The sequence below is a fragment of the Panthera tigris genome, chromosome C1 (genome assembly GCF_018350195.1).
Source record: "Panthera tigris isolate Pti1 chromosome C1, P.tigris_Pti1_mat1.1, whole genome shotgun sequence".
Taxonomy (NCBI): domain Eukaryota; kingdom Metazoa; phylum Chordata; class Mammalia; order Carnivora; family Felidae; genus Panthera; species Panthera tigris.
In genome coordinates this window covers 127589244-127602645 of record NC_056667.1, presented here as the reverse complement: position 1 = coordinate 127602645, position 13402 = coordinate 127589244, and the positions used below count along the sequence as shown (strand labels likewise).

Below are 13402 nucleotides of genomic sequence, written 5' to 3'. Positions count from 1 at the left end.
AGAACTCCTTGTGATATAATTACAAAACCTCAGTGAACCTTAAATTTCTTAGTTTTAGTAGCTACTTTCAATATATTGCTATGAGGTTGATCATTCTACGAACCTATTGAGTTGAATTGACTTTAATAGGTTTTTAATTCTCATTCCTCATGCATCTGGATTAAAAGATTGGGTTCTTTTGTCCCACCACATGACCCTTCAAACTGTGGTTGGCCTAAAAAGGTACTTGTTTTGCAACTTTGGTATCTATTTGAACTCAGAGTAGTGGTTTGTCTGAGTTTTGATGCTCCTCTGTCAGTTTTCAGAGCCTCTACAGTGAGCGGGGACTCCTCCTCCTCTCACTGCTACTAGACTGCCTGATGGAATTTCTGTTTTCTTTAAAAATGTACAAACATTACTTCTTTCTGACACAATCCTAAGATGGCTCCTGGGATAACCAGAAATGAATACTTTGACCTTAGTAACCTGAGAGCTAAGGGAAGCCAAGAGATTCACATCTATTTGAAGAGACTGAATTCAGGTCTTGGACAAGAGAAGTATAATCTTATTACATTTACACAGTTTGCAGTAGACTTTGAAATTCATATTAACATTCCTGAAGGGAAGATAGTTCTGTAACTGAGAGCCATGCAATCAGAAGAGAAAATTATTGCTCCGAGTTTAGCAAATGATTGCATCACTCAAATGAAAAAAATAAAAAAAAAATTACCCCCTACCCGTTCCCTCCCCTGAGACCCATTTCATCAGGGAAATATCTGCTAGGGATGTGAGTAGGTGGACTTCAGAGTTACTTTGTACTTTGTATTACAGCTTTTATGTTAAAAAATGGAGAGGCTGGTGAAAGACAACATCTCTGAATCTGCATTTAGTTAATAATGTGTTACTAAAGCATCATGCCTTAGGTCACTCACCTCCTTTAATATTTAGTTTTAATTTATTGCCAATTTTTTTTAAAAATGTGCATATTCTACCTGCAGCAACCATGAAAGCTCCAAAGCTAATCTTATTCTAAAACATAAAAAGGAAATAAAAAATAACTCCCAGAATCATCATTCACTTATATAAAAATGCAATCTTTGCTATAAGTTTAACACTTTACTCTTTAAACCAACGCCTATGGTATTATAAAAACCATTCTTTTGTTAAAATCTGAGGATATTTTAATTTAGAGATTTGCCCTACACTGTCACTTTAAGTCTACATTCTATCCTGAACTTCCTTGTATCTTCACACTTAAAAAGACCACAGTTGGAGGAGATGTTTTTAAAGTTCCTTAAAAAATATTTATAACTGCTCATTTTTAATCAGGTGCTAATTAATAAGATAACAAAAAAACATGATGTCCTCCAATTGGTTCTTCCTGTGTTGAAGTCAGAACTGAAGTCAGAAATCACCCCAAGAATGATCTTCAATACAAAGAATATTGGGGTCTGATCATTTTTCCTGTGACATGAGCAGTTATTAAAAATGATATCACAAGTTATTGAAAATAGTGTTGTTCATTGCCTAGATTGAAAACCTTAGTACACTGATTTGGGATCTCAACTGGTGTCATGCTGTGGCTTCTTGAAATTGACAAGAAAGATACCATCACATGTCTTGGCCCATTTAAGAAACAGTTACATCTGTGGAAGGAATTCCTGAGGCAGCTACAGTTACCCCCCATTCTCTACTGGAAATGCCCACAATTCATAGCTCATTTTGTTCTCCTTGAATTAAACAGAAATTACTCCACTTTCCTTCCCAGCAAACTTTCCCCTATCTCCTCCCACACCAAAAATAAAACAAAAATAGAAAAGACTATCTTTGCTTTGATTATTGCTCATAGTTTAAACCTATATATTTTTCTTCTGTGAATCTACAAAAATGATTTCTATTTTTTCTTGTTGTAGATAAATATGAAAAAGACAAAATGTGAGCAACTTATAAGGTTGAATGACTATGACTTTCTCCATCTAGAGAATAAGAGGACCAGGGGCGCCTGGGTGGCTCAATCAGTTAAGCACCTGACCAGCTCAGGTCATGATCTCATGGTTCATCAGTTTGAGCCCCGCGTTGGGCTTTGTGCTGATAGTTCAGAGCCTGGACCCTGCTTTGGATTCTGTGTCTCCCTCTCTCTCTGCCCTTCCCCTGCTCGTGTCCTGACTCTTTGTCTCAAAGATAAATAGACATTAAAAAAATTTAAAAATAAAAACTTAAAAAAAAGACTAGAGATACTCTATTCCTTTCTTAAAATGCAAAGATTTTTGGTATCAGAAAGAACATGACTAGTTGACTGACTGTTTCAACATTTTATTAACAGGCCATAATTATTTATCTATTTCAGAATGTTATGTTTTTTGGGCACCTGGATGGCTCACTCAGTTAAATATTCATCTTTTGATTTTGGTCCTGGGATCAGGTGATGATCCCAGGGTTGTGGGATAGAGCCCCTCATCAGGTTCCTTGATGAGCATGGAGTATGCTTGAGATTCTCTCTCTCTCCCTTTGTCCCTCTCCTCTGTTTTCTTGCAATATCTCTCTCTCTTTCTCTCTAAAATAAATAATAATTAATAAATTAAAAATGTATGTGTTTTATTGTGTTTCTGTGTGTTTTCCAGACAAATGTTGGCTAAGGGGCTGGTAGTGGGTCAATATCTTTAACTTTCTCCCCATGAAGACAATATAACCAGAGAAGAACATTTTTTGGTCATAAAATTAGAGTACTTGGACCTACAATATGAGTAGGTTCTAATTCAGCTTATGTAATATCTTTATTTCCTGTTTGATAGGGATACATAGTTTATATTTATATAATTTATATAATCCTACAAAAAGTATATAAATCAATTTTTAAAGATTTAATCACGCATTAAAAGCCTTTTAAAAGTATGGAGTTCCCTCAAAAAGTTAAAAATAGAACTACTCCATGATTCAGCAATTGCACTACTAGGTATTTACCCAATGAATACAAAAATACTAATTCAAAGAGATCCATTCGCCCCAATGTTTATAGCAAAATTATCTGCTATAGCCAAATTATGGAAACAGCCCAAATGTCCGTCAACTGATGAGTGGATAAAATAGAGGTGATAAATATATACACACAGTGGGATATTACCCAGCAATTAAAAAATAATGGAATCTTGCCATTTGCAATGACATGGATGGAGCTAGAGAGTATTATGCTAAGTGAAATAAGTCACTCAGAGAAAGACAAATACCATATGACTTCACTCATATGTGGAACTTAAGAAACAAAACAAATGAGCAAAGGGAAAAAAGAGAGAGAGAGAAGAGAGAGGGAGGCAAATCAAGAAACAGACCTTAACTATACGAAAAAAAAAACAAAAAAAAAAAAACAACTGATGGTTACCAGAGGGGAGGTGGGTGGGGGCATGGGTGAAATAGTTGATGGGGATTAAGCAGTGCACTTGTGATGAGCACTGGGTGATGTATGGAAGTGTTGAATCACTATATCGTACACATGAAACTAATATTAAACTGCATGATAGCTAACTAGAATTTAAATTAAACCTTAAAAACAAAGAAGGAAATAACGTGAAATAAAGCCTACTTTACTAAAATGGCAGACACACACAAATACATATTTCATGTGAATTTTCATTTTTGAATACCTGGTATTATTGCTTTACTATTAGAGTTTAGACTACTTTTTTTTTCTTAGCTCTTTCCTATTTCTAACCCTCTTCCTTTTTAAGAAACTCATTTTGAAATTGGATTATTTTGCCAATTTTTTTTTTCTGGAAAAGACCTTTATTTAAAGAGATCCCTTGGATGCAAAGAAAACACACAGATTCCATCAAAACTACTGTATAAGCAGACTTTGCTTCTCTCAGAGACAAAAATTAAGGAAGAACAAAAAGATTTGACAGAGATAGAGTTCTGCCTGCATTGGTCCACATAAATATTACTCAGTGAAAACAAACCAAAGAAGAATACAGGTACTTCATGGAAGTCAAGGATATCTGAAGCAGGACAGCTTTGATCTCCAGCACCTATTATGCCTCTATCACAGTGGAATCTATGTCTCATTCCTATTTATGATGGAGTATACTCACAAGCTTATAAAGGAACAGAACAGTATTATCCAAAAGAAACACACTGGCAAGGCCGTTGGTCAGTTTTAAAATAGTCACTGTGAATAGCGTAAGTATCAGACCATATCAGTCCACAGACAAATTCAGTCCCCTTCTAGGACTGCCAATATCTTTAACTTTTTCTTTTTTATGCTAAAATTGTACCATTTAAGGGAAGTTTCCTCAAGGTATGTGAGAATACTGAAGTTTATTCCTCTGATATTTTCATTTGCCATAAATATTGAGCTACCATGCCTTCTTCATTCAGATTAAATACTGGAAGCTGGGCAGGGAGGATACCTGGCTCTCCCTACAGTATGGGGCAGCTAGGACAGTGGAACCCCAAACACCCATTTCTTTGGAGGTGGTGTAGACATTTAGGTCCAGCTGTAATTCTACTTGCCCTTCTATTTTCCTTTCTTTCTTTTTTATATAAATGTATTCTTACTGTAAATCAATTAACCAGGTCACCAATACAAACAATGACATAAAACAAGGAGTTCCTCTGTTGTGAACAGTGTAATGGCTTAGAAATCATAAAAGACCTCTCACATGAAAAAAAATGGATAAAACATATATCTTCTAAATGTATCATTGGGCTGATCCCAAAGAAAATAGTCCATAAAGCACAAAACAAAGTAAAAGCTTGGGATGCAAGGTAAACAAGAAAGACAACCTTCATCCTGAAGGCTTCTACCAAATCTTGTAGGCCCCAGTTTCCATTGTCATGTCTTTAAGTACTGCTATGGAGAATCTTACGAAGGGCCCCATAGCAACAATAATGATGACAAAGGCTAGCCCTTGGTGTATGGATGAACTAGAAATAAACATGCAAAGCAAAATGCCTTAGCAAGGCCACTTGCATATCTAAAACTGAACACTGGATGGCGGTGGGGGAGGGGGTCTCTTCTGAGAATTTATAACCCCAAGCTGGCCTTTCCATGATTTTATGGTCTAAATTCATACTCCCTCTGTGACTCAAAAGCTCCTCAAAGAAAATTTATATTTAAACTGTTTTTGGATTGATAGGGCATGGAATGAAAAGTTTAAAAGACACCTGGCTAGCATGCTAAAGCAGGTAGAAGAAGGGAACTGAGGGTCTCTTAATTCCTTATTTGGACTTCCTTTTGATCCTCCTGATTTGAGGCTAACACTTCATCTCCACTCTCCTCTGCCTGTTGTTCAAAGTATACAATTCTTCTGGTTTTATATCACCAGAGAATACATCTCCAGGCTCCCAAAAGAATAGGAAGAGGGTGACATTGCTCACTGCTCTTAAATCAGACTTTCAAAAGCCCCTGTGTTTTTCTCCCACCCCCAAAACACACACACACACACACACACACACACACACACACACACACTTGCATACTTCCTTCTGCAGGATATGGTACCTTTCTGGAGTTCTCTAGGACAAATCACTTTATTTCCCTTCATCCCCACACCTTCACCCCTGCCAAACTTAGGCATAATCTTGTTCTGCAAACTACTTTACCATATCTCCATTCACTTTCCTTTTTTTTTTTCATTTTTTAATGCTTATTTTTGAGAGAGATAGAGCATGAGCAGGAGAGGGTGAGAGGGAGAGAGAGAGAGAGAGACAGAGACAGAGAGACAGAGAGACAGAGACAGAATCCAAAGCAGGCTCCGGGCTCTGAGCTGTCAGTACTGAGCCTGACATGGGGCTCGAACTCAAGTGAGCCGAAGTCAGATGCTTAACCAACTGAGCCACCCAGGGGCCCTTCCATTCACTTTCTAAATCATATATTGTGATTGATGTTACAGATATCTCCTCATTTACTTGAAGGTGAGTTTATTGTGCTTCCTGTTCTCTGGAGCAATTTTATAAAAGAGATCTACTGGAGATTAATTTTATATTATGGTTTCATGTTGTCCTTGCTGGTTTCGAAGTTATTTTAGAGAAAAACTGGAGTAGATGTTTCTTTCCTTCACTATCTTAAAATTGGAGACCCATCCCACTACTTTAAAATTACAAGTTTTCCAACAAATAAACACTAGAAATTTTCTAATATTGGTGTCTAATTTAGAGAAAACTCAAGAAGATCACTTGCCTAGTCTAAGGGACAATCAGTTCTCCAGCTAGAATCCATGTAAATTGAAATCCAAAATAGAATTATTTGAGGACAGATAAAATAATTTGCCATTTATGTGATAAGATTCTATACCTTAGGAGCCACATCTCTTCACAAATTACTAAATGGTTTTGCAATGAAAACCAATCATTATGATACCCTAGTATCAAAGTGTCAAAGTCTAGTCCACCATATAGAACTAAGTTGTGCACCACACAAAAGTACCATTTTTAAAAAATTTCACTCCTGTACATATTGCTAATCAAGATATGTTACAGAAATTTTCCAGCAGAAAGTAGGCAAAGGTCTTATAATTACAAGATCATATTATTACAACAATTTTGGAAGTAAAATGTTTTAAGGAGGTGCTCCCATCCCTTAATTTACACAGTCAGTATATAGCCTCATAGCAGTCCTGAATAAAACTACCTGGCCAATAAAACTCACATGTATAAATGTTCTTATACATTATTTACAAAGTGTAATTGTTATAAACTGATGTGATCCCAAATTTCTTTCTTAAAGCTCCAACCCCAAATAATAGTATATTTGAAAATAATAAAAACCACCAGAAACAGTTTGCTTTTAGGTAGCAAGGCCAACAACATGCCTTTCCTGTCCTTAGGGGTGTATTGACTCTTCAGCCTTATTTCATAATTTAGTTTATGGGTATCTTGACTGTCTTTTCCTTCTGCAAGATAGCAAACTAGTCCATTACACTGATTACATTACTCTGAATGGATCTAGTGAGTAGGAAGTAACAACTACCCTAGATATTTTGGCAAGACGTTTTGACATCAGTGGATAAGAAATGAATTTGAAAAAACTCAGGGACCTTCTATCTCAGGGAAATTTCTAGAGGTCCAGTGGTGTGAGCTGTGCCAAGATATCCTTTCTATGAGGAAGAATGAGTTTTTGCATTTGGCCCCTCCTGCAACCCAAACTAGGCACAACACCTAGTGGGCCTCTTTGGATTTTGGAGGCAACATATTCCTTATCTGAGTGTGTTAGTATCACCTATTTGCCAAGAGACTCACAGAGCTGCTAGTTTTTAGTGGGTACCAGAATAAGAAAAATCTCTATAATAGTCTTGGCTACTCTGCATACTGTTCTGCCAGTTGGGCCACATTATCCAGCAAATTCAGTGCCATTGAAGTATCAGTAGCAGACAGGAACACTGTTTGCAGGCTTTAGCGGGCTTCTATAAGTGAGTCACGGGATAGGTCCTTAGGATTTTGGAGCAAAGCCCTGTCATTCTCTGCACATAACTATTATTTGAATGAAACACCTCCTCACCTGATACTGTGTCTTGGTAGAGAATGCAGGCTTAATCATGGGTCACCAACTTATCATGAAACTCAAGATGCCCATCATGAACTGGGTGTTACCTAATCCACCAAGCCACAATGTAAGGTATCATCAAATGTAAGTCGTATATAGATATCTGGGCCCTTGTAGGCCCTGAAGGCACACGTATGTTACATGAATAAGTAGGCAAATATCTATGGTTCCCACTTCTGCTACACTACCTGCTCTCTCCCACCTTATACCTATGGTCTCATGGAGAGTTCCCTACAATCAGTTGACAGAAAAAGAAAAGACTCTAGCCTAGTTTACAGCTGGTTCTGCACAATATACAGGGACAACACAAAAATGGACAGCTAAAGCACTACAGTCCCATTCTGAGATACCCCTGAAAAGAGAGGTATTTTCCTCTTCCCAGTGGATAGAAGATAAAACCGTATACCTGGTTGTCCACTTTGCTTGGAAGGGTAAATGGCCAGATATGTGATTATATACAGATTCATGGACTGTGGCCAATGGTTTTGCTGTATGGTCAGGGTCTTGGAAGGAACATGATTGCAAAGTTGGTGAAAAGTAAACCTGAGGAAGAGGGATATATATATAGACCTCTCTATATTGGGGAAAATGAGAAGATATTTGAGTCCCAAGTGAAAGCTCACCAAAGGGTGATTTCAGCAAAGGGATATTTTAACAATTAAATGGACAGGATGATCTGTTCTATGGAGACCAGTCACCTCAGTCATCCCTCTTTCCCCAGTTACTCCTGTCATCAACGAATAGGTTCATGAACAAAGTAGTCATGGTGGCAGGAATGAAGGTTATCCACAGGCTCAGCAACATGGACTTCCACTCACCAATGTCAACCAGACTATGGCCATCACTAAGTGCCCAATATGACAGCAGAAGAGACCAACACTAAGTCCCCAATATGGCACCACTCCCCAGAGTGATGAACCAGCTACAGGGGAGCAGTTTGATTACATTGGACCACGTCCACCGCAGAAGGGAAAGTGTTTTGTTACTACTAGAATAGATATTTAACCTGGATATACATTTCCCTTCCCTGCAAACAATGCTTCTGCCAAAACTACCATCCATGGACTTACAGTATGTCTTATCCATAGTCATGGTATTCCACACAGGATTGCTTCTGATCAAGGAACTCACTTCACAACAAACAGTGTTGCAATGGGCCTATTCTCATGGAACTCACTAATCATACCGTGTTTCCCACAGTCCTGAAGCAGCTGGCTTGATAGAATGGTGGAAAGGTCTTTTGCAGACTCAGTTATAATACCAGTTAGGTGTTAATACCTTGCAGGGCTGAGACAAGGTTTTACAGAAGGCTGTATATGCTCTGAATAAGCACCCAATTTTGATATTGTCTCTCCAATAGGCAGGAATCAAGGGGAAGGAATAAATGGGGATGGCATAACTCACTATTACCCTTGGTGACTCACTAGTAAAACATTTGTTTCCTGTCTCTTGCAATCTTATGTTCTGCTGCCCTTATAGGTCTTTGTTCTGAAGGAAACAGTGCTTCCACTAGGAGACACAATAAGAATCCATTGATCCAGAAGTTAAGATTGCCACCTGGTCATGGTGGACTCCTCACAGCTCTGAATCAACAAACAAAGCAGGGAGTTATTGTGCTGGTTGTAATGACTGATCCTAACCAATACAATAACCTACACAACAGGAAGAGACAATTCTAAATATGGCTTTTAGAAAAATTATAAAACAAGTATAATGCAGTTGATTCCACAAGGTCTGATTTTGCTACATATACCCCTTTAGCAACAAAGTGGTTAGATTTTAAGAATAAAGCACTTCTTATCAAGCTTCATTTGACTGGTACCTGGATTATGAATGAAACAGAAAAGTGAGCAGCCTGATGAGTCTCTGAGTGCTTTTCAGAGATTTCAATATGCCATACCTTGGCATTGATGATTAAAAGCACTTCTACTTCGATCCAGATGCTTATTCACAGGAATAAGATAGCTCCTTTCTATGTATATTATATATAGAACATATAGTAATTATGCATATAACAATTACATTCAAGTCATGCTTATTAAGATTAGTCAATTGATTCAGTTATCCTTAATTCATTTAGCAAACATTAAATTAGCACCTAAAAAGTGCAATGTATACTGTTGGGTCTAGTCATAGACATATTCTTCATTCCTTGGATCATGTCCGGCATGTGTCTGGAACATCAGCATTGGGATATGCAAATAACTAAGAATTCACTTACAGATATTCGCTTACATTGCACTAGTTCACAGATACACTAGCTGGTTATGGTTGAAAGAGAGTATAAAATCAACAATAATTCCCAACTTAAACTCAAATACTGATAAATATAAATAACGTAATCCAATATCATAATTATTCAAATATAAAATAAGCAATAGTCTATAAGAAAAACATAAAAAAACTGTTTTAAAATGCCCTTACCTCTTGTTTGTATCCCCTTTCCACAGGCTTCACTGGTGCCCATTATCCCCTGCCTGACAGACTCTGGCACCAAGATACAAGGGCTCCATTTCTGTGGCTTCCACCTGTGATTACAAAGAACAGCGGACTAAAAATTTCACCATGACAAACACACAAAAGAAATATAAAAATAAGTGAATTTGAAATACAAAAGCACAAAAACAGTAATTCAATAAAAATGTATATAAATCCAATGTGATAAAATGGAACTCTGGCACATAATAGGGAGGACAAGAGTCTACTCTGCCCCAGGTTCATGGTTAATGCAGCATTTCCATTATTTTAAATGTGGACATTTCCCATATAAGCTGTAGTCCATATACCAAAGTGGCAGTAAATATCCTTAAAAGCACGGATCAAATCTAGAAGGCTTACCCTCCTTATCAACTTAAAATCATATGAAGAAGGAGGAGGAGGAGGAGAAGCAGAAGGAGACAATGATGATGATGATGGGGAGGAGGAAGGAAAAGGAAGAGAAGAAGGAGAAGACAGAGAGAGTGAGAGAGGGAGGGAGAGAGAAAATCCTTATGTTCCACTGTATCTTTAGAGAGTCAGGGTTCAAACATCTGAAAGTTTGGGGTGCAAACTTTCACACTCAATCTTCCACTTCAACAATTGTTATAAGGTATTTTCTAAGACTTTAAAGTGACTCAGACATCTCAATAGGGAGGTGGGGAGCCACAGGGACCCATCTTATGTGATAGTTCATCTCATGGAAGAGGAATGGATCCATTTTTGATGAATTATCAATATTTCTATTCCTCAAAAGAAATACTCTGTAAGGAAGGCGTATGGTTTCCCACTGTTTTCCTTTCTCAGGTAAACAAAACTTTCTATTTTTATGACCCACAGGACAGACTGACTTGTATCCTTAAACCTGTCTCTTCAGAATGTACCCAAAAACCCAAACTCTAAGTGTAACCACAAATTCTGCTCCTTCCTTAGTATATGTTGACACTTTTTTAATATGTGCCAATACCTCTAATAATAGATATTACTTCAAAAAATGAAACAGGGGAGCCTGGGTGGCTCAGTAGGTTAAGCATCCGACTTCAGCTCAGGTCATGATCTCACAGTTTGTGGGTTCAAGCCTCATATCAGGCTCTGTACTGACAACTCAGAGCCTGGGGCCTGCTTCAGATTGTGTCCCCCTCTCTCTCTGCCCCACCCCTACTTGTGCTCTCTGTCTTTCAAAAATAAATAAAAATTAAAAAACAAAAACAAAAAAAATGAAACAGAAACATGAATCAAAAATATTATTGAACAGTTTTGCAAGATGAAAAAATTCTAGAGATCTTCTAGATCTGGTCAATAATATTACATATATATTATATTACAAAACTGGTCAATAATATATATTACGTGGGGCGCCTGGGTGGCTTGGTCGGTTAAGCGTCTGACTTCGGCTCAGGTCATGATCTCACGGTCCGTGAGTTCGAGCCCCGCGTCGGGCTCTGTGCTGACAGCTCAGAGCCTGGAGCCTGTTTCAGATTCTGTGTCTCCCTCTCTCTCTGCACCTCCCCCGTTCATGCTCTGTCTCTCTCTGTCTCAAAAATAAAAATAAATGTTAAAAAAATAATATATATTACGCTACAAAACTTGTCAATAATATTACATATGTGTGTGTGTGTGTATGTGTGTGTATAAAATCATTGATCTCACTCAAGTGGACATCATACTGTCAATAGTTGAGGGATTGGAGAGAAATCAAGAAACAGCTAAACAGAAAAACAGAAAAACTTGGCATTAAAGAAATCACTCCTTAATTTTAAATAGTTGTAAGTTTACCTCGCATATGCATAGATGCATTTAGTATAATTCTAAAACACAGAAACTGTAATGGTAAGGTGTTTCAGGGCAATTTTTCAACTAGGATGTATCATTCGTTCAGATCCCTTAAGTTTACTAAGACTTTCTAGATTGAAATGAGATCATGGTGTTCAGTCTAGTTTAGTGTGCTGCATAAACTGAAATATAAGGAATTTTCAGGACTTGTTAAACTCAGTCTTGGAATGATAAACTTGGCCTCATAAAGGTTAAGTGAAATCACTCAGATTTCACAACTCAGCAGGCCAGTTATCCCTCCTAAATTCTCGGATCCTTAGCCATAGACCCTTGACCCCACATTAATTCTATGTAAGGATACATCTTCATGTTTTTTTCCCTTTTGCTTATTAACTTAATGTGTTGGAGATGTTCAAATTCACAGAAAAATTTCTACAGACATTTTTATTCTATTTTAAATGGTAAACATGTGAATATGTTACCTTAATGGAGTAAAAGAAGAATCAGAAGAAAATGATACAGGTCTGTATTAACTCAGCTCCCTAACATACCAGTGAAAAGGGATACAAAACTAAATTGGAATATTGCTTAAAATTAAAGGGCGTTTTATTGAGGAGCAGAGAATCTTGCTGATAACTTGTACACATATTAACCTCAGCATCAGGAGAAATGATACAATGATCCAATCCAGACACAGCAAAACTGGTTTCTGGGGAAAATGGCAGGAGGTCAATGATGGAAACGAGTTTAAACATTAATGGCTAAAATGGAGTGCAACCAGGGAGTTCAGAGAGTGGACAATAGAAAGGAAAACCTCACTAACAGCTTCTAGGATTTTCTCTGATTATAATAGACCTGGGATTATAAAAACTTCTAATAACGTTTAATTTGGCTAATTTTTTTCAATTGGCTACTTTCCCCAAGAGCTCTTTTGGTGGGCTCAGAAGTTTCAATATTTATATATAGTATAAAGAGATGAATATTGACAGTGTTTCCACAGCAGCCCTGTGGTTAATGAAGCAACTGGTAGTCTGGGCACGTTCCCAGTGTTTATTCACATCCTCTTTAAACTGGCCATTAGGTAGAAACAATAAGAATAAAGGATTATAAAGCTGATAGTCATTTAGACTCTTCAGTGGCACTCTATCTAATGTGAGGAGCCTTCTTAAAAAAGAGAGGGGGGCGCACCTGGGTGGCTCAGCCCGTTAAGCCTCAGACTCTTGATTTCAGCTCATGTCATGATCTCATGGTTTGCAAGATAGAGTTCCACATCAGGCTCTGTGCTGACAGGCTGGAGTCTGCTTGAGATTCTCTCTCTCCTTCTCTCCCTGCCCCCTCTCCCCCCACTGCTCATGCTCTCTCTTTCTCAAAGTAAATAAATAAACTTTAACAAAAAGAGAGAGAAAGAAGAAAAAAAAAAACTTGTGTCCTCCTGAATAAATTAGCTCTTGAATTTCATATCTTTAAGATATAGTTCCTCAAATAATCAGGAGAAACACTAGGCATTTTTGATAAAGGCATTTTTAAGTGTACTGATAACCACAGGAATTTTAAGACAGTGGTTTTTTCTTCACAAGTAAGTAAAACTCAACAGTGAATGATTTTAATCCAGATGTACTTTAAGGCAATGCTTCAATCCAA

At 37.4% G+C, this 13402-nt stretch overlaps 1 protein-coding gene across 1 annotated transcript in view; it reads right to left on the bottom strand.

Annotated features, from left to right (window-relative positions):
• The window catches only part of THSD7B (thrombospondin type 1 domain containing 7B), a 747555-nt gene that overhangs the window by 343141 nt on the left and 391012 nt on the right, over nucleotides 1–13402 (bottom strand). The window contains exon 11 of the mRNA XM_042997047.1: nucleotides 9938–10041. Coding sequence (XP_042852981.1) covers nucleotides 9938–10041 — 104 coding nt within the window. The remainder of the gene's footprint in view (nucleotides 1–9937; nucleotides 10042–13402) is intronic.